We start from the raw sequence: 20,131 nt of genomic DNA, 5'->3' as shown, positions 1-20,131 counted from the left end.
GACTTCCCTGGATTGAAGACCCCACCAATATGTCCTGGAGCTCAGCTTCCCCAAAGACCCACCCTACTAGGGAAAGAGAGAGGCAGACTGGGAGTATGGACCGACCAGTCAACGCCCATGTTCAGCGGGGAAGCAATTACAGAAGCCAGACCTTCCACCTTCTGCAACCCACAATGACCCTGGGTCCATGCTCCCAGAGGGATAGAGAATGGGAAAGCTATCGGGGGAGGGGTGGGATATGGAGATTGGGCGGTGGGAATTGTGTGGAGTTGTACCCCTCCTACCCTATGGTTTTGTTAATTAATCCTTTCTTAAATAAAAAAAAAATAGGAAAAAAATAAAGGAAAAAAAAAAACAAAAAAACAAAGGAAGGCTTCTTCTCTCCTGTTTTTATGGGACTCTCAGTCAGAACCCCATCGTTGGAGTTTCCTTCCTGTTGGTGAAGACTGTGACCTGATTATGTGCACTTGGCCCACAGAGGATGAGTCCTCAAAGCCACTGTTAATATTTTTTTGGCTTCTTCGCTTTGGCACTCTATGCGTATAACCTCAAGCAGATGACTCACACTCACTGAGTCTGCTTCTTCATCTGCAAAATGGGACTTATCAGGTTCCCCTGAATGAGCTGTGACAAAGGTCAGAAACAAATCATGCTACAGACTTAGTGTGGCCTGAGTGACTCATTTGCCAATATGTGGAGGGGGCTCAGGAGAGGGACCCATTAGATGCCACCTCCCTGAGATCAAACATGGCTGCCAGAAGTAGAGACTGCTAAGCTCCACCCACTTACAAGTTGTCTCCTGTGCTCAGGTAATTTGTGCCACTGAGGGGGGCTTGGGGAACAACCTCAGAGGCTAAACAGCAAGCACATATCCCCTTTTCCTTTATTCCCTCATTTTCAGAGATTTAATTGCTCCTTACTCAGCACTCCAATTTGCCCACGGTGCTCCCTCTAGCATCAAGCAGCCAATGCTACACATCTCAACCTATTTCCCCAGTTTCCTCTCCCAAGAACTTTATACACACTTAGTGTTCTGGTCCATTTGCGCTCCTCGGTTCTCTGAACAAGCAAGTCCTAGACTTTCTGTCCATGAGTCTCTGTTTCAAAGGCTCATTCCACTTGCGATGTGTCTTCCCCTTCCATCAAGACTCAGCACTATCTCGAGGGCTTAGTGACACATACACACAGTCCCCAAAGCGTTTCTTCTGTTCAGAAGAGGATGTGTTCTGTCCCCCATCTTCCACTGTGACATCAGCAATAATGCAGGAATGAATGCATCCAACTGCCCTTGTATATTATAATCCCTCACCCCCACCCCCCAAGATAGGAACCAATAAATATTTGTCAACCTGAGTGAACTTAACATTTAATTCTCTTTGGTGCTCTTTCAACCATGGGCAATGTTTTGGAACTGACACCACCAAGGAGGTTTCTGAATAAGGTCAGCTAATGAGGTTGGAAGATGATATTTCAACACAGTTGGATTAAAAAAAAAAAAACAGAGACACAAATGCCTTCGAGTGCTCTAACCAGACCACTGACACAAGTAAAATTAATACCAGCTAGGGAAACTTAGTTTTTCCCCCACCACCCAGATATTAAAAACATCCATGGCTTGCTTGTTATGCAAAATGTCCGCTGTGAAGTATAAGCTTAGGCCATCTAAGTGAATGCTCAAGTGTCATTTCTAATAAGTCTAAAGCTCCAGTCAAGAGGGCTGGCCAATTAGAGCTCACTCCACTGAGGAGGTGACTGGGGGCGTTGCCAAGCAACTGCCAAGCCTTCAGATGCTCTTTTAGATTGAACCCATGGCAAGTTGGAGGGACATTAAGATTCTGGTGAAGGAACACTGAATTAGAACCTGGGTAAGGGACCTGAGGTCAGGAGAGTGTTTTCTTTTAAGACCAGGTGGAAAGGGAACATTTACACCAGGGTTTCAACAGCCTATCATTACCCTGATTTTAATTAGGAGATTATGGCTGTGTTGTGATATAATAGCCTCTTGCTGATAGATAAATTCCCAGACATTCTAGAAAATGGCCAACTGGTCAGTATGGACTGTGTCATCTTAGATGCTCAAGTACTTATGTCACAGCCATGCCTGGTGATAATGCTTTCTTTTTGTATTATTCAGAAGGCCCCAGAAATATAAGCAGAGATTAAAAATAGACTGCCAGGGGCCAAGGTGGCCGAGAGGGGAAACTGGCTGCTCTGACATGACTGGGAGACTGAGCTGTTTCTGAGCGGCCCCTGTGCTCATCTGGACAGTTCACAGGGCAAATGGAAAAGCCAGTGGTGGTGATGATGGTCCTTCTAGCAAAGATGCAGGCACTGAAGTTGTGGGAACTCTGCATTTGCATGTCAATGTCTCCATCAACTTTTTTTTTTTTTCTTAATGTAGTCATTCTTGAGTAATATGTCTTCTCCAAGGCAGGAAAACATCTAGAGGGAACAATAAGCACATCTGCCCTTGCCTTTCAGATCTATCCATTATTTGACGGTATCTTCCTAACAGGGAACATCTGGGGAGATGCAAACAATTAGGCAGAGAGCTGGGTCCTCTGACAAGGAGAGAGAGCAGCCTTGCCATTGGACTGACTTTTCTGTATCTGGGTCCCCCTGTGTGTGGAGCTGTGATGGGTTCTTTTTCTCTTGAGTGGCACACACGGGCAGCCTTGAGCTCTTATTTAGAAGTGACCAGGTCTTTGATCCCTGCTCACTGAGTCACCACAATAAGCCCTGTCATCTAAGTGAATGAGGAAGGAGTTGTCCATCCCATCTTGGAGGACTGAGAAGATGCAAGCCGCCATCTTGGATTGGATGGATGGTCCATCTAATTTGGAGCCTTTTCTGAGAATGGTATGGCCATGAACTCTGCTTCCAGGGGCATCTTTCCCAGTACCCTCTTATCTTTCAACAGCTGACAATGAGGTTGACTACTTATGTTTTCATCTGTGGGAAATGTCTTTGAGCCCTGGAGAAATAATGTGAAACATTATTTCACCATAGTTCTGTCTTAGCGAATCTCTAAGAAGATGGCTTGCTGCGTTTTGCCAAGTTATGGGGATGTTGGAAAAGTCATGATACATTTTTGCATAGGAAAATATAGAAAAATATGTCATGACTTTTTAGACAGGGTCATCTTGGTCTTCTATGATTTCAAATCCTTTCCCTTGGTTGTAATTTACAACTTAGACATCATCATTATATAATCACTATTCCAAGGCCTTTCTCCCAAATGTATTGTTATTGTTATGTTTTTTTTATAAAGATAGAGAGAAATTAAGAGGGAAATTTGAGATAGAGAGGAAAAATGACTACTGCAGCATTGCTTTACTGCTTATGAAACTTCCCTCGCCCCCTACAGGTGAGGAGCGGAGACTTGAAATTCGGTCCTTGTGCATGGTCACATGTGTGTTCTACTGAGTGTACCACCAACCAGCCCCTAACAGTGTTATTTTATTCATGATTACACTGAAAGTTGCCTGCCACCTCTGTGCTGATGTATGCAATATTTTAAGAATCGTAGGAATTAATTCCATTTGATTTGATACTTTTCAAGTCAGAAGGGCATAAAGGAATATACAAGTGTACAGATTTCATGCCTTATTTTCTATTTCATATTAGTTCAAAAATTTTAAAAAGGAAAACAAAGTGAATATTAACCTAGGTGCCTAAGAAATCCAATTTCTTCTCTTTTCCCTTTAGCAATAAATTAATAAGACTCCAACTTTATTTCTTAAAATTAAATCTATTTATGTCCTGGCCCATGGTAAGATTTTATATAACCACAGGACTAGTTTTAGGGATAGAATCTATCCAACAGACTATTTCAGGTAGTTCTTCCTGAAACTTTTTTGGAGTCCCTCCACCTAAATATGGTCTTCCCAGGCTCACTTCCCCAGCCCCCCACCTCTCCCTCTCTCCTTCTCTCTCTCTCTCCTTTACTTTTCTTCTCTCTCCCCTCCTTTCCTCTCTTCCTCCCTCTCTCTCTCCCTTACCTCTCTCTCCATCTTTCTCTTACTTTCTCTCCCTTCCTCCCTCTCTCCCTTTCGCCCCCTCCTTCTCTCTCTCTCTCTCTCTCTCTCTCTCTCTCTCTCCCTCCCTTCCTCTCTCTCCCTCTTATGCCCCACCAGGGTTTTCCATGGATCTTGTTTCCAGCACTGTCTCCAATGGCCACTTTCCCCTCCTTTAGATTGAAGGTGAGAAACAGAGACACAGAGTGGGAGAAAGAAAGACACAGAGAGGTAGAGAGGAAGGGGGTTCAGTGGTGGCACAAGGGGTTAAGCGCACAAACTAAGAAGCGCAAGGACCCTCCCAAGGATCCTGGTTGGAGCCCCAGGCTCCCCACCTGCAAGGAAGTCCCTTCACAAGTGGGTGAAGCAGGTCTGCAGGTGTCTATCTTTCTCTCCTCCTCTCTGCCTTTCCCTCCTCTCACAATTTCTCTCTGTCCTACCCAATACAATGGGGGGGGGGGAGGGGGGAGTTGCCTATTCTCTCAATTTCTCTCTGTCCTATCCAACAATAATGACAACAACAATAATAACCACAACAACAATACAATAACAAAGGCAACAAAAGGGGGAAAAATGGCCTCCAAGAGCAGAGGATTCGTGGTGCAGGAGCAGTGGATTTGTAGTGCTGGCACTGAGCCCCAGCAATAACCCTGGGGGCAAGAAGGGGGAGGGGCGGGGGAGGGGAAAGAGAGAGAGAGAGAGAAAAGGAGAGAGACCACTGCACCACTCCACTGCTCATGAAGCCCTGCCCACCCCATAGGTGCTCTCAAGCTGTGGCCAGGGAGACCCGGTCAGTACACATGGTGACATATACTCTACTTGCTGAGCCATTTCCTGCCACTTCCTTCTCCTCTCACATGATACCCAGTCCCAGGAAGGGGACCCTCACACAGGGCTGCATATTTAATGGTGCTCCCTCCTACCCTTCTCTCCAGTCCTGCAGACGGCTGTTTCCTGAGGCATCTATTTTGAAACTTGACATTGACCAGAGATGAGTTATTTCCACCTTGACTGGGTAAGGATAGGGGTGAGTTGTGGGGGCCACCCCTCAGTCCCTGAAGGGGCAGGCATCCTTCTTGGTGGAAATGCAAAACCGAATGAGTCTACTGAGTAGGAAGTCAATGGTCTATCCTTAATACAGCTGGCAAAGTAGCACCAGACTCTACTGCCTGAGGCTCCAAGGCCCCAAGTTCAAACTCTGGCACTGCCATAAGCCAGAGCTAAGCACAGCTCTGGTCCAAAGAGTAAAAACACAGCACCAGGGAATGAGCCCAGAGCCTCCTACATGCCTGATACCACCAAGTGGCCTCCTTAGTCCAACTCGCATGGTCCAGAAGTAGTAGTATTTTTTTTCCCTACCCATTATCACTGGGGCTGGATGCTGGCATGACAAATTCACTACTCCCAGTGACCATTTTTTATTTTTCTATTTTATTTAATGGGACAGAGAAAAATTGAGAGTTAAAGGGAGATAGAGAAGGAGAGAGAAAAAAAGAGACACCAGTAGTCCTGCTCCAGTGCTCATAAAACTCCCTCCCTCAACCCCCCATGCAGATGAGGACTGGGGACTTGAACTTGGGTCCTTGAACATGGTAATGTGTGGGCTCAAACAGGTGTGCTACTTTAAGGCCCCTGGAAGCAGTTTTTTTTTTTTTTGCCTCCAGGGTTATTAATGGGGCTTGGTGCCTATTCTACAAATCAACTGCTCCTGGAGGCAGGCCATTTTCCCCATTTTTGTTGCCCTTGTTGTTATTATTATTATTGCTGTTATTGTCGGATAGGACAGAGAGAAATCGAGAAAGGAGGGGAAGACAGAAAGGAGGAGAGAAAGATAGACACCTGCAGACCTGCTTCATCACTTGTGAAGCGACTCCCCTACAGGTGGGGAGCCAGAGGCTCAAACCAAGATCATTATGCTGGGCCTTGTGCTTTGTGCCATGTATGCTTAACTCACTACATTACCACCCAGACTCTGGAAGCAGCATTTTAACAAGATCTCAGGGCATCATTGTGCATGGAGATGAGGGAAGGGCACCTCCAGTTTCTCTTTTTTAAAAAATTTCCTTTCTTGGGAGTTAGGCGGTAGCACAGCGGGTTAAGCACAAAGCACAAGGACCAGTGTAAGGATCCCGGTTTGAGCCTCCGGCTCCCCACCTGCAGGGGAGTCGCTTCACAGGCGGTGAAGCAGGTCTGCAGGTGTCTGTCTTTCTCTCCCCCTCTGTCTTCCCCTCCTCTCTCCATTTCTCTCTGTCCTATCCAACAACAACAACAATAATAACTACAACAATAAAAACAACAAGGGCAACAAAAAAGGGAAAATGAATAAATAAATATTAAAAAAATTCCTTTCTTCCTTTCTTCCTTCCTCTTCCTCCCTCCCTCCCTCCCTCCCTCCCTCCATCCTTCTCTCCCTGCTTTCCTTCCTTCCTTGGTTAGAGACAGAAATTGAGAGAAGAGGGGAATATAGAGAGGGAGAGAGAGAAAGAGAGACACCTACAGACCTGCTTCATCACTTGTGAAGAAGCTTCCCCCCCTGCTAGTGGGGAGCCATGTCTTGAACCCGGGTCCCTGCACCTGATAATAGGTGCACTCCACCAAGTGTGCCACTGCCCAGCCCTTAAAGATTCTTTTCTTTATTTCCTAGGAGCTAGAGTGTCACGTGAGGAAGAGGGAGGCCAGAGCATCTCTGGGACACGTAGCACTGGGGATGGAACAGGAGCCTCAGTATGCAAGTCCTGTGCGCTAGCAGCTGAGCTGTCTCCCTGGGCTGATGCTATAAGCTTTGACAGACTCCAGAAGGTTCATGGAAACTGGGGGTGGGAGGTGAGTGGGCAGAAGCTGGAGAAAGATCCCAGACTCTGAGGAAATTGATGTGTGTGTGTGTGTGTGTGTGTGTGTGTGTGTGTGTGTGTGTGTGTGTGTGTCTGCGTTCACGCGCACGTGTGTCTGGTGGAACCGAATAAAACAGGGCCAAAGAGATAGCATAATGGAGATGCAGCAGCCTGGAGACCAGCTCCTGCTGCCTCCTGGTGGCTTACCTCATTCAGCTTCTCAGGGCTGAAGGCAGAAGTTAGGGCACTCCTGACCTCCGTCCACCTTCTGTCTCGTAGAAACAGGACACTGTCAGTGACTGGCTTGGACTCCAACCCTGATGCCTGATGGGAAGTGACAAGCATAGCGTGAGGAAGCAAGGACCACACAGCCCCCGGGGTGACTGGAGCACACTGTCTGCTGCGTGTTCCTCCACCCCGCCACCTCCCCATACCTCCTGCCCCGTGACCAGCAGATGAGATTCCTCGGGGCTGGGATGTGCTCAATCAGCAGAGTGCATACCTTGCTACACACACCATGTCCTGTTTTTCACCCCTGGCTCTCTTTGGCAACAACATGAATAGCATCAGCCAAATGCTGTGGATAGTGGAGCAGTACTGCAGTGTTTCCCTTCTCTCTGTGTGTGTGTCTCTCTCTGTCTCTCTCTCACTATACAGAAAAAGAAAGAGAAAGTGGTCAACAGCAGAGGAAGGATACTCTCAGGTAGGAAGTCCCAGTGATAACCTTGCAGGGGAAGCAAAAGATGGGAAGACACCAGGAGAAATGAGGTGAGAACAATACAGGACCGTCAGTAGCTAGGAGGTCTTCTTGGATGAAGTAGACTGAGTCTGGAAGTTTGCTAAGTGTGTGGTCTCCTCATTCCTTTTCCCTAGGCTGTTTCAACCCTCCCCAGATACTCTCAGCAACAACCATCTCCCTCTCTAGCCTAGGGTCTGAGGGTATGGAAGGAGGCGGGCAATCAGAAGACCAAACACACACGTAATGCAGGATTCTGCTATTTCTGTTCATTGTTTTAATTATAGCTGACTCACACAGCCATCATTCAGCAGGCTTGTCAACACTCCTGCTTAGAGGAAAATTATCATTTTCTGATAAAATATGAGCGCTTGGAATAAGCTCTAAATCCCACTTGTTAAGCATGCGAGGGGGGGGGGGGGAGTTAATTATATACCAGAGCCGAGCTGCTGGGATATTTTTCTGCAGAGGAATCCCTCTATATTTAGAAGGAGATAGTTGAGGTTGCCCAGGTCAGCCTGCAGAGCTGTGGTTTGGAGGAATTATGGGAACACAGCCCCTTTGTGTGGGCTTCAGAGTCAGAGGAAGAAGTGGTACATGAAGTGTATTTATAGAGTGGCAACCACTCAGCCCTGTCCCACGGAGTGTAATAAAGCGTTTACTCCAAGGAAATTGATGTGTGTGTGTGTGTGTGTGTGTGTGTGTGTGTGTGTGCATGTGCTCACTCATGTGTCTGATGGAGCAGAATAAAACAGGGCCAGGGAGATAGCATAATGGAGATACGCATGACTCTAATGCCTGAGGCTCACTCCTGCCACACCAGCATAAACCAGAGCTGAGCAGTGCTCTGGTCTCAGCCTCTCTCTCTTCCCCCTGCCCCCTATCTTTCTCTCTTTTTCTTTGTATTTCTCTCTTATTAAACAAAGCAATTAAAAGAACAGAATAAAGCAGTGAGGAGAGTCACGGGTAACTCGATTGTCCTTTAGACCTGAAAATTGGATGCATGTCAGTTTTTTAAAAAAAAAATTTTATTGCCACCAGGGTTATCACTGGGGCACTAAGAGTCCACCACTCCTGGTGATTATTTTTCCTTCCTATATTATTTGATAAAACAGAGAGAAATTGAGAGTTGAGGATGAGATTAGAGATGGAAAGAGAGAGATAGCTATAGACTGCTCATAAAATGTCCCTTCTGCAGGTGGGGAGTGGGTGTTTGAACCCAGATCCTTGCATAGGGTGATGTGTGCAATTAACCCAGTGTGCCATTGCCCAGCCCCAGCATGCCATTTTTTAAAAATCTGGCACTTAGAGTGATAGATTTTTCATGCAAGATGTCCACAGAGCCCTCAATCCCACCCCTCACAAACCTGCCAGGACCCCCCCCCCCAACCGCATCGCTCTGGGTCCATACATCCAGAGAGATAAAGAATAGGTTGCGATGGACCGCTCAGACAGAGGAGCAGCAGGAAGGATCAGGGAACTCCGAAGGTGACCACCAGGGTGGGTCAGGAGGAGAACAGAATACAACACACTCTGCTGGAGGGTGAATCTGAGCTCAAGTTTTATTCAGCCAGTGAGAGTTTATATATCCTTCAGTCTTACATAAACAATATCTGGAACAAAGCTCATTTCTTGATTAGATGGCCTTGCAGTTTTACACAGTAATGTCGTACTTTATGGGGTGATACATTTCTGAGTAATAGGCTTAGCAGATAGTATTTTACATAGAGTTTTAACATATTTCATAAGAGGAGGTGAGTAAGTATTATTAAGAATTTTTCCTAAAACTTTATGTATTTGATGACCCATAACTTTGTCCACCTCATTTCCTGTTCATCTGTATCTAATCTGGGAACAGGGGCTGTTTGTCCCCGATTACACGGCATCATTACCATGTACATAATGAAAACAATAATCAGAGTTTCCAATTTAGATCTGCTCAGGATGCCAAGACCCACTCCCAGAACTCTTCTTCCTTGAAGAGAGTTTTCCTGGGTGCTGACCCTGTCAGACCCATCATTCTGGAGTTGAGGGGGGCGTGGCAAATAGGAAAGCTTTCAAGGGAGGGAATGGGATATAGAACTCTGGTAGTGGGAATTGTGTGGAATTGTGCCCCTCTTATCCTATTGTCTTGTCTATATTTTTTATTTTAAAAATAAATTTTACAACAAGGGGAAAAAAAGAATATAATTTACAGAGATAAAGAAAGAAACAGTGGTCAGTGGAACCGGGTGGTGGTGTACCCGCTAGAACGCACATGTTACTTAATGTGAAGGATGGTACTTTCAGCCCAGCACTACCATCCATGGAGCTCCCCTGGGACCATAGAGGTGCTCCTATGTGGTGTCTGGGCTCAAACCCAGGGCGTCACATATGTAAGGCAGGTGACCTACCAGGAGAGCTATCTCCAGAGCCCCCTATGTCACCATTTGAAGTAAGTAAATTAGGAATAAGCAACATCAGGGGGTACCCCTGCCCCCTTTAATGAAAAGATATATACATGTGGGAAAGAAGACATTCTTCAGCCTCTGAAGGCATTCCCTGGGAGGAGGAGGAGTTGGTCTCTAACTCCAGAGAGATGGCCACAAGGCAGACCAAGGCAACTTGAAACACATAATTAGCCTCAAGTTACTTGGAGTCACTCAGCTCAATTTTTTAAAATTTATTTTTATTTTATTGGATAGAGACAGAAAGAAAGGGATATGAAAAGGGGAGATAGTGAGAGAAAACGAGAGATCTGTAGCCCTGCTCCACCACTCATGAGTGTCTCCCTCCTTAAAGACGGGGAGCGGGGGCTTGAAATCAGTTCCTTGTGCATGGTAATGTGTGCATTCAATCAAGTGTGCCACCGCCCAGCCCTTCAGCTCTACCTATGCCTGAACCAGTCCAGCCTAAGCTCCTACTAACTCCGCCCAGAAGACCTTCGTTCAGAGTCACAGCAACACTCACGCCCCGGCGAGCTGGCAGCATCTGCTTCTAAAACTTCCCAGAGACCTTCCAGAATGAAAAACTATAGGTCGTCATTGTTTATGGACACAGATCCAACACCAGCTCCTCCTAAACAAAAGAGTAGCTGATACAGTCCAGTCATACGGTGACAGAATCATGAAAGTAGGATCAAGTGATACTTGGCTCTGAAGCATGAGAGTCAAGTCACTGTAACTTGCAAGCCACATTGACAGAAGCAGGGAGAACCCCTCCCTCACATATGTCCTCAGAGGGTGCAGGAGAAAACAGGTGTAAATGCGGCGTCTGTTTCTTGTCACCATTCTCTGCAAGCTGTGAATACCGGGAGTTTTCTTCAAACTAAGAAGTAGCAGCTACCAACTGGGGGTGCAGCTCAGCCGGTGGGGTCCAGGACTTGCATACCTGAGGCTCCTGGTGTGGTGCTCTGGCTCTCACTCTGTCTCTGTCTCATGTGAAACTCTCTTTTATGGAATAACAAACCCGGGTCCTTTTGCATGGTGATATGTGTGCTAAATAGCTGCACTAGCGCCCGGCCCTTAAGGTGCAGAATTCGCAAAAAAGGTCTGAGGGCCTTAGTGGACCAAGATAGTTGGGCTGTGTCAGGATATCCTTCCTTCCTTCCTTCCTTCCTTCCTTCCTTCCTTCCTTCCTTCCTTCCTTCCTTCCTTCCTTCCTTCCTTTCCTTTCTCTCTTTCTTTGTCATTTTTTAATTTGTTATTGAATAGAGACAGAGAGAAATTGAGAGAGAAGGGGGAGATAGAAAGGAAGAGAGACAGAGAGATGCCTACAGACTTGCTTCATCACCTGTGTAGCAACTCCCCTGCAAGTGGGGAGCCAGGGGCTGGAACCAGGATCCTAACTGGTCCTTGCACTTTGTGCCATGTGCGCTTAACCCACTGCGCTACTACCCAACTCCCAGGGGTATTGTTTCTACAAAAGGGGGTGGAAGAGCTTCCCCTTGAGCATGGAGGGAAGCAGTTTCAGGAAGAAATGGGTGACTTGTGACATATAATAGAGTTAGAACACATTTTCTAAACAAATGGTCTTTTAGAAGTGGCTGGAATTTAAGTAGCGACTCTCAGTGTTATCAGGACACCCTCTCTGCTCGAGCACCCCATTCCCAGTCTCGCCTCTCCCCCCTCAGTGACCACTCAGCCTCCGACATACAGCCAGGCTCAGCTCTGGACTGCATCTTCTGTCAGCACTCTGTGTTAGCTGAGCACCTACTACAAGCCAAGCTCCAAGCCAGTGCTGTTGAACAAGACCACCATTGTGACATGGAACAGAGCAGCCCAGGAAGCAGCTCAGGCTTTCCAAACCTGGGCTCCACATGTGCCAGTGTGGAGCAGTGCTCTAGCCTCTCTCTTATTAGGTAGAAGAACACATCTTTTAATTTTTATTTACTGTTATTGCCACCAGTGTTGATGTGGTTCTGGTGCCTGGATGGTGAATCCACTGCTCCTGGAGGCCTTTTTTTTTTTCATTGTTGTTATTGCTGCTGATATTGTTGTTGGTAGGACAGAGAGAAAATGAGAGAGAAGGGGAAGACAGAGAGGAAGAGAGAAAGATAGACATCTGCAGACCTGCTTCAACACTTGTGAAGCTACCACTCTAAAGGTGGGGAGCCGGGGACTCCAACCAGGATCCTTACAAGGGTCCTAGCACTTAGCACTATGTGCACTACTGCCTGAACCCCAAGGCCAGGTTTTTAAAAATTATTTATTTATTTGTTTGTTTTTGGATAGAGACAGAGAGAAATTGAGAGAGAAGGGGGAGATAGAGAGGAAGAGAGACAGAGAGACACCAGCAGACCTGTTTAACCGCCTGTGAAGCAACTCCCCTGCAGGTGGGGAGCCAGGGGCTCCAACCAGGATCCTAACTGGTTCTTGTACTTTACGTCACATGCGCTTAACCTACTGTGCTACCGCCCGACTCCCCACCAGGTTTTTTTAAAATAAAGTTTTGGGGGATAAAGACAGAGGGGAATTGAGATGGGAGGAGAGAGAGAGAGATGCACCTGCAGTACTGCTTCACTGCTAATATGAAGCTTCCCCCTGCAGGGGGGTTCTGGGGGGGGGATTGAACCTGGGTCCTTGTACATAGTAATGTGTTCTCTATGGGTTACCCCTCTGCCTGGCCCCTGAACAAGTCTTTTTTTTTTTTTTTTTTTTGCATCCAGTGTTATCGCTGGGGTTCAGTTGGGGCTCAGTGCTGCACTAAAAACCCACTGCTCCTGAGACCTTTTTTTTCTCAACTTTTTTGGATAGAAATTAAGAGGAGAGAGGGAAACAGAGAGGGAGAGAGACAGAGTGACACCTGCAGACTTGCTTTACTGCTTGTGAAGCAACCCCTCCTGCAGGTGGGGAGGTGGGGGCTTGAACCCAGTTCCTTGGGTGGGTCCTTGTTCTTTATAATACTTAACAATTCTTTTTTTTTTTTTTAAAGACAAAGTTTGGACTCCCTCAGGGGTCTCAGGGAGTTAGAGAGAGGGAGTGTTTTACAGGCAGCTCCCACAGCCTAGTCGGTGCCTGCCACGTCTTAGCTATTTGGAGTGTCTTTCTCGCAGGTAGGGAGTGCTGTCCTGAGAAGTGGCCTGTCTGCCACTGTTAGGTTTCCCTGGGACAGCTGGACTCCTTTTCCAGTGCTCAGAGCCTCCAGGATTGCAAAAATGTCACCACAGGAAGTCTGTCAGTGTCAGAGAAAGGGGCCGGGCCTGCTCCACACCGCCACAGTGACATGTGTGTTCAAACAGGGGCATCACTGTCTACCCTACGCACTGCCCAGAAGTTATTATTATTATTTTTATTATTATTATTCCCTGCAAGGTTATTGCTGGGGCTTGGTGCCTGCACTACAAATCCACTGCTCCTGGAGACTATTTTTTCCTTTTTTTTTTGTTTTCCCTTGTTGCCCTTTTGTTGTTATTGATTTTGCTGCTGCTGTTGTTGGATAGGACAGAGAGAAATTGAGAGAGGAGGGGAAAGACAGAGAGAGGGAGAGAAATATAAGACACCTTCAGACCTGCTTCACCGCCTGTGAAGCAATGATCCGGGGGCTCAAACCAGGATCCTCATGCCAGTCCTTGCACTTCAAGCCATGTGTGCTTAATCTGCTGTGCTACCGCCTGACCCCCGGGTGTTTTTTTTAAATAGAGATGTTGTTTTTTAAATACATATATATATATATATATATATATATATATATATATATATACTTTTGTTTGTTTATTACTTTGTATAGAGACAAAGAGAAATTGAGAGGGAAGGGAAGGTAGAGAGGGGGAGAAAGAGAAAAACACCTGCAGCCCTGCTTCACCACTTGTGAAGCTTCCCCTTTGCAATTGGGGGCTGGGGGCCTTGAGCCTGAGTCCTTGCACATGGTAACATTTAGGCTCTACCACGTGCACCACCGCCCAGTCCCTAAGTGCTTATTTTTAAGCCGATCATTTTGTATGGCCCAGGAATGATGCTGTAAGTGTCCAAGTTGGCAAAAAAAAAAAAAAAAAAAGGTTCCTCACCTCTGCCTTAGACTCTGGTGCAGAGTGGAAGTTTCTCTGGAGTAGGAGGGACACTGACACTCTGGGGGTGGACATGAGGTGACAACACAGATTTTGCAGAGGTGTGGAAAACTTCTGGAAACCAATATCACCACACACATACACACAACAACAACAACAACAATAACAATAAAAATCCAAACAAACAAAAAACAGTGGTGGCTAGGGCAGGGACTCGGTAGAACACAGGATTGTCTATGTGAGGTCTCGGCTTCCCTCCCTGGCACCAGATATGCTGCAGCAGGCACTCCGGCCTCCCCCCACCCCTCCATGAAATCAACCAACCAACCATGCAAACATAAGCAAAGTTCCGGGGAGGTGGCTCAGTGGATAAAGCATTGGACTCTCAAGCATGAGGCCCTAAATTCAACCCCCAGCATCATATGTGCCAGAGTGCAGCTCTGGTTCTCTTTCTCCCTCTCTATATTGAGGTACTCAGTAAACAAAATCTTTTCTTTATTTATTTTTTAATAAGCAGACAAAGGGCCCAGGAGGTGGTGCAGTAGATAAAGCACTGGACTCTCAAGCCTGATGCCCGGAGTTTGATCCCTGGCATACCATGCCCTGCTTCTCTTTTTCTTTCTCTATCTTGTGTTATTAAACAAATAAAATCTTTTAGAAAATTAGTAAAGATCAAAGTTCTAAAAATCTAGTAAATGGGGAAAACACACACACACACACACACACACACACACACACACACACACACACACACACACGATGCTTTCAACTTCCATGACTTTGCTGTTCACTTGTGTGCTGGATGCAGACTGGATGGGGGGGTCCCCGTGGAATCATCCTACTTCCAGCCAGCAGGCTCTGCCAGTCCCCTGGGGACTCTCACAGGGAAACCTCAGCAGAGACGGGCCATCAGAGTTGGGAAAGGAATCCAGCCTCATTGTAGCTCCTATGACTCGGTGTGTCACAGTGATCCACAAAGCCACTCGCTGTTTCAAAAGCTGGGGCTCCTTTGCCAGGGACTGGCATGGAGTTGGAGTTCCGTGATCCCCCAAGTGAATGTATAATCAAGCCGGATCACTGAGCACTTAAGCAGAGTGCTAGGTGGAAGGGAAGCAGCAGGGAGAAGGCAGCTGGCTGATCTGAGCTCTTCCTGGAGAGAAGGGAGTCACAGAACCCAGCCCTAAAAAAATCTCTCTCTCTTTTTTTCCCAGAACCCTACTCAGCTCTGGCCTCTGGTGGTGCTGGGGATTGAACCTAGGACTTTGGAGCCTCAGGCATGAGAGTCTGTTTGCATAATGACTATGCTATCTCCCCCACCTAAGAAAGTTTCTCTTTAAAAAAGAAATTGCGTCATCAGAGTGGTTCCTTCACGAATAGGAATCTGCATAAAGACCAGACTCAAAGCTCTAGCTAAGGGGGTGTGTTCTGAGAGAGAGAGAGAGAGAGAGAGAGAGAGAGAGAGAGAGAGAGAAGGACAAATCTGGGCTTTCTGGAGCTCTGGCCTAATGCTCCTCCCCAGGTTTCTGAGTGGTCCAGAAGGGCCAGTGTCACAAGCCTGCAAATCCTACCTGGCTCTTCTTGGGAGAAGGCTGGGTGGGTGGAAATTCAAGCTGGTCAGAGTGAGAATATGCTGGGTACTGAATGATCTTTATGTGCTTGGACCATGGGAACATTTAAAGGGAAGGAGGAAAAGGAGGAGGAGGAAAAAGGAGGAAGAGGAAAAGGAGGAGGAGCTCCTTGGGGAAGAGACTGAATTTCTTCTCTTCCCATCAGCACCTGGACAGAGCCTGGCATAGGACACATGCACAACAGCTTACTCAATAACCAGCAAAAGGAAATTAGAGCTGGGGAAATAGCATAATGGTCTGCAAAGAGACTCAGATGTTTGAGGCTCCAAAGGCTCAGGTTCAATCCTCAGTACCACCAGAAGCCAGAGCTGAAGCAGTGCTCTGGGAAAAAAACAAATAAATGGCCTATGGTTCCTATAAGGATGGAAGATAAGCTCCAAAATAAAATAAAATAAAATAAAATAAAATAAAATGTTAGTGCATAGTGGTTCTCTGAATTCACTGATTTCTCTGAATTCAGACATTCCCCCACCATGAATCAATAAAAATAAAGGTTACTGTTCTTCTCTGCTAGAGTTGTTCCATCTTCACTTTTGGAATCTATGGACAGCACTGGTCTCTATTACTTTTTTCTTTTCTCTCTTTAATTAATTTTTTGTGCAAGAGATTGAGCAAAACACTTATCTACCACTTTTTTTTTTTTGCCTCCAGGGTTACTGCTGGGGCTTGGTGCCTGTACTACAAACCCACTGCTCCTGGAGGCTCCGCCCCTTTTGTTGTCCTTGTTGTTTATCATTGTTATTGTTGTTGCTGTTATTGCTGTCATTGTTATTGGATAGGACAGAGAGAAATCGAGAGAGGAGGGGAAGACAAAGAGGAGAGAGATCTGCAGACCTGCTTTACCACTTACAAAGCCACCACTCAGCAGGTGGGGAGCCGGGGGCTCAAACTAGGATCCTTGAGCCGGTCCTTGCACTTGGTACCATATGTGCTTAACCTGCTGCGCTACAGCCTGCCCCCCCCCTTTTTTTTAACCAGAGCACTGCTCAGCACTGGCTTATGGTGGTGTGGGGGATTGAACCTGGGACTTTGGAGCCTCAGGCCTCAAGTCTCTTTGTGTAACCATTGTCTATCTACTCCACACCCATGGAGCTCTCTTAATCCTAGATGGTACTGGGAATTGAACCCAGAGCCTCACATATGTGCTTCCCTTCTGAGCCAGGTGCTTTATCCGGACTTTTGTCATTTTTGACACATTTCCCATTCTTTTTCTTCTTCTTTTTCTTCTTCTCCTCCTCTTCCTCCTCCTCCTCTCTCCTCCTCCTCCTCCTCCTCCTCCTCCTCCTCCTCTTCCTTCTCCTTCTTTTTAGTGCATTTCTAGGCACTGAACACAGCTGTGCTAGCTGCAATCATGTGCAGTTGTGCTAAGCTGCCTTCTTAACACCAATTTTTATCCTATTCTTGTTAGAGACAGAGAGTAGGAAGTAGAAGAGAGAGAGAGAGAGGCTCCAAGGAACCACTCCACCATCCTCAGAGCTCCATGACCTCAGTCCCTGGCTCTGTCCATGGGGCTCCCATGTGGTGCTGGGATTAAACCCAGGGCTCTCACATGGCAGGCATGTATTATACCACTGAGCCCCTCTCAGGCTCACCATTCACTAGGATTCCTCACCAAAGGGGGGAGAAAAAAAAAAGTCAGTTTTGTGGCGGAGGCAAGTGACAAGTTTCTGGTAGGTGAGACACGCGGCTACCTGTCTTGGGGAGAAGTGGAACTGTATCTCTATGACAATGAGGATCTTGTCAGACAATATTTCCTCAGTAGTCATATAACAACAACAGCACAGTAGGATGTGCATGTTCCCCAAAAGATGGTAAAATGGTGTGTGTCAGTGGAATACTACTCAGCTATTAAGAATAATGAATTTGATTGAGTACACATGTCACAATGCACGAGGACCCAGGTTTGAGCCCCTTGTCCCCACCTTCAGGAGGAAAGCTCTGTGAATGGTAAAGCAGTGCTGTGGGTGTCTCTCTGTTCTCTTCCTCTCTCACTTATTCCCTCTCAGTTTCTGATAGTCTCTATCCAATAAATAAATAAAGATAATTAAATTTTTTTTCAAGAAAACTTAAAAAAAAAAGAATAATGAATTCACCTTTCTCACTTCATCTTGGATGGTGCTTGAAGGAATTATGTGAAGTGAGATCAGCCAGAAAGAGAAGGATGGAAAAGGAAGGATCTCACTCATGGACAGAAGTTGAGAAATAAGCACAGAAAGGGAAAACACAAAGTAGAATTTGGACTGGGTTTGGTGTACTGCACCAGAGTAAAGGACTTGGTGGAGTGTGGGGTGGGGGGTCAGGGGGGGAATTTCAGGTCCTGGTGCAAAATGGTGGAGGACCTAGGCTGGGGTGAGAGTATTTTGCAGAAAACTGAGAAATACACATATACCAACAACTATTTACTGTAAATCATTAACCCTGCCCCCTCCAAAATAAAAGAAAACAAAACAAAAAAACAGACGGTATGTGTGTCCTTTTGGTGGGTGGGAGACTTTAACCAATATAAAGCTTTTTTCTTTCTTCTTCTCTGGGAGAGATGTGAGTGCAGAGGCTGGGCTCTTCTCAATCCCTCTGGTACTTATTAACTTAGCCATTTAACCAGTGTAATCCGCATTCCTCTCACTTTGGTTTTTTTAAAAATATTTATTTATTTATCCCCCTTTGTTGCCTGTTGTTTTATTGTTCTAGTTATTATTGTTGTTGTTATTGATATTGTCATTGTTGGATAGGACAGAGAGAAATGGAGAGAGGAGTGGAAGACAGAGAGGGGAGAGAAAGACACCTGCAGACCTGCTTCACTGCTTGTGAAGCGACTCCCCTGCAGGTGGGGAGCTGGGGGCTCGAACTGGGATCCTTATGCCGGTACTTGCGCTTTACGCCACATGCGCTTAACACTGTGCTACCGCCCAACTTTCATTCCTCTCACTTTTGAACCCAGCTGTACAGAGGGCTCCTGGTTGCAGCATGTTTATTATCCATCACTTCCTAGCTTCCTCAGAGTCCTCCACTGCCTTGCTTTTGAAAACCTGCATCCACAGCCACGGGGAGCCCAGTCTGATGGATGCCAGCAAGAGATTGCATTCCCAGGGAGTGTGACATGTGGTCCCTCCACTCCCCCACTGGCCCCAGAAGGAAAACCACTCACTATTCTGTTGGTGAAGTTGCTGAAGTTCTCAACCAACACCTGCTCAATCATGTCGGGCTCTGAGATGACGATGAACATCCGACGGCCAAGGTAGTACCTGCGAGGAGGAAAACGGGCTCCCTTTACAGGACTGCATTACCCTCCCAGTTTCTTTCTCCTTTAGAACCTGCAGGGGTGTGGAGCCAAGAGAGCCAGGGAGCTAAGAGGCAAGATGAGGAGGAACCACCGGTGTCTCTGGGACTCTCTCACATCAGATGCCACTCTGCAAGGCATTGGTGGAAGGAACCCCAATTTATTCCAGTCCCTGCAGAGTCTGGGACTCAAAGAAGACACTTTCCTGGCTCCTGAGGAGCTCATGAGATGGGAAAGTCCAGTCTGTAAGTACAAAGGCAGTAGGTAGGAATTCCAGAGACCCTATAGTTGTGAGTCTTCAGTCGCAGGACCAAGAAGGATCATGGGAGTGTCCTTGTTTTTCCACAGTGGGGGAAGATATATACCTTAGAGACCGAGAGAAATTGAGAGAGGGTGGGGAATTGGGGGTGGGGGAGAGAGTGAGGGACAGAGACCTGCAGCACTCCTCCACCACTCTTGAAGCTTCCTCCCACAGGTAGGGACTGGGGGCTAGAACCTGGGGCCTTGCACACTGGAATGTATGTGCTCAACCGGGTGTGTCACCTCCCAGCCCCAGGTAGCCATTTTCGCAAGAGAAGACCAACAACCTATACACACAAACATATGAAGAAAAAGTCTTCAGTGAAACATTAATGCTTGTGAGAATTCAGGAAAGATTATAGCGGTGTGTGTGTTTGGGGGGGGGTGTTGCTGAACACTTAGAGGAGATACCGGAGTATAAAAGAGAAAGAGCTCAGAGGATGTTATGACATTAATTATTGGTAAGACGGCATCAGTTACTGGCACCATAACATGAGGGGGAATGAACCAGATGCAGGTAGCAGGGTCTAGATGGAAGCAGTACTTAACTTTTCTTATCTTTTTTATGCCTCCAGGGTCATTGTTGGGGCTTGGTACCTGCACTACAAATCCACTGCTCCCAGTGGTCAATTTTTCTTTCTCTCTCTATTTTATTTGACAAGACAGAGATAAATTGAGATGGGAGGGGAGTGAAAGAGGCACCTGCAGATAAACTTCACTGCCTGTAAAGCGTCCCCTCTGCAGGCACAGAGTGGGGACTCAAGGGAACCCAAGCACTTGTGCATGGCCACACACAAGTGAGTGTACCACCGCCCAGCACCAGGCAACACTCAGTTAAGTTCATCTGTTGCTCCATATG

The 20,131-nt window shown here is 46.6% G+C and overlaps 1 protein-coding gene across 1 annotated transcript in view; it reads right to left on the bottom strand.

Moving 5' to 3' along the window:
• The window catches only part of TBXAS1 (thromboxane A synthase 1), a 126,291-nt gene that overhangs the window by 57,977 nt on the left and 48,183 nt on the right, over positions 1-20,131 (bottom strand). Inside the window, exons 4-5 of the mRNA XM_060196684.1 lie at positions 18,841-18,937; positions 7,055-7,171 (exon numbers count right to left, since the gene is read on the bottom strand). Of these exons, the coding sequence (XP_060052667.1) occupies positions 7,055-7,171; positions 18,841-18,937 (214 nt within the window). The remainder of the gene's footprint in view (positions 1-7,054; positions 7,172-18,840; positions 18,938-20,131) is intronic.

This window comes from Erinaceus europaeus, chromosome 8 (genome assembly GCF_950295315.1).
Source record: "Erinaceus europaeus chromosome 8, mEriEur2.1, whole genome shotgun sequence".
In the NCBI taxonomy this organism is placed as follows: domain Eukaryota; kingdom Metazoa; phylum Chordata; class Mammalia; order Eulipotyphla; family Erinaceidae; genus Erinaceus; species Erinaceus europaeus.
Note: the sequence above shows the minus strand (reverse complement) of the source record. Positions and strands in the feature narration are given on the sequence as shown.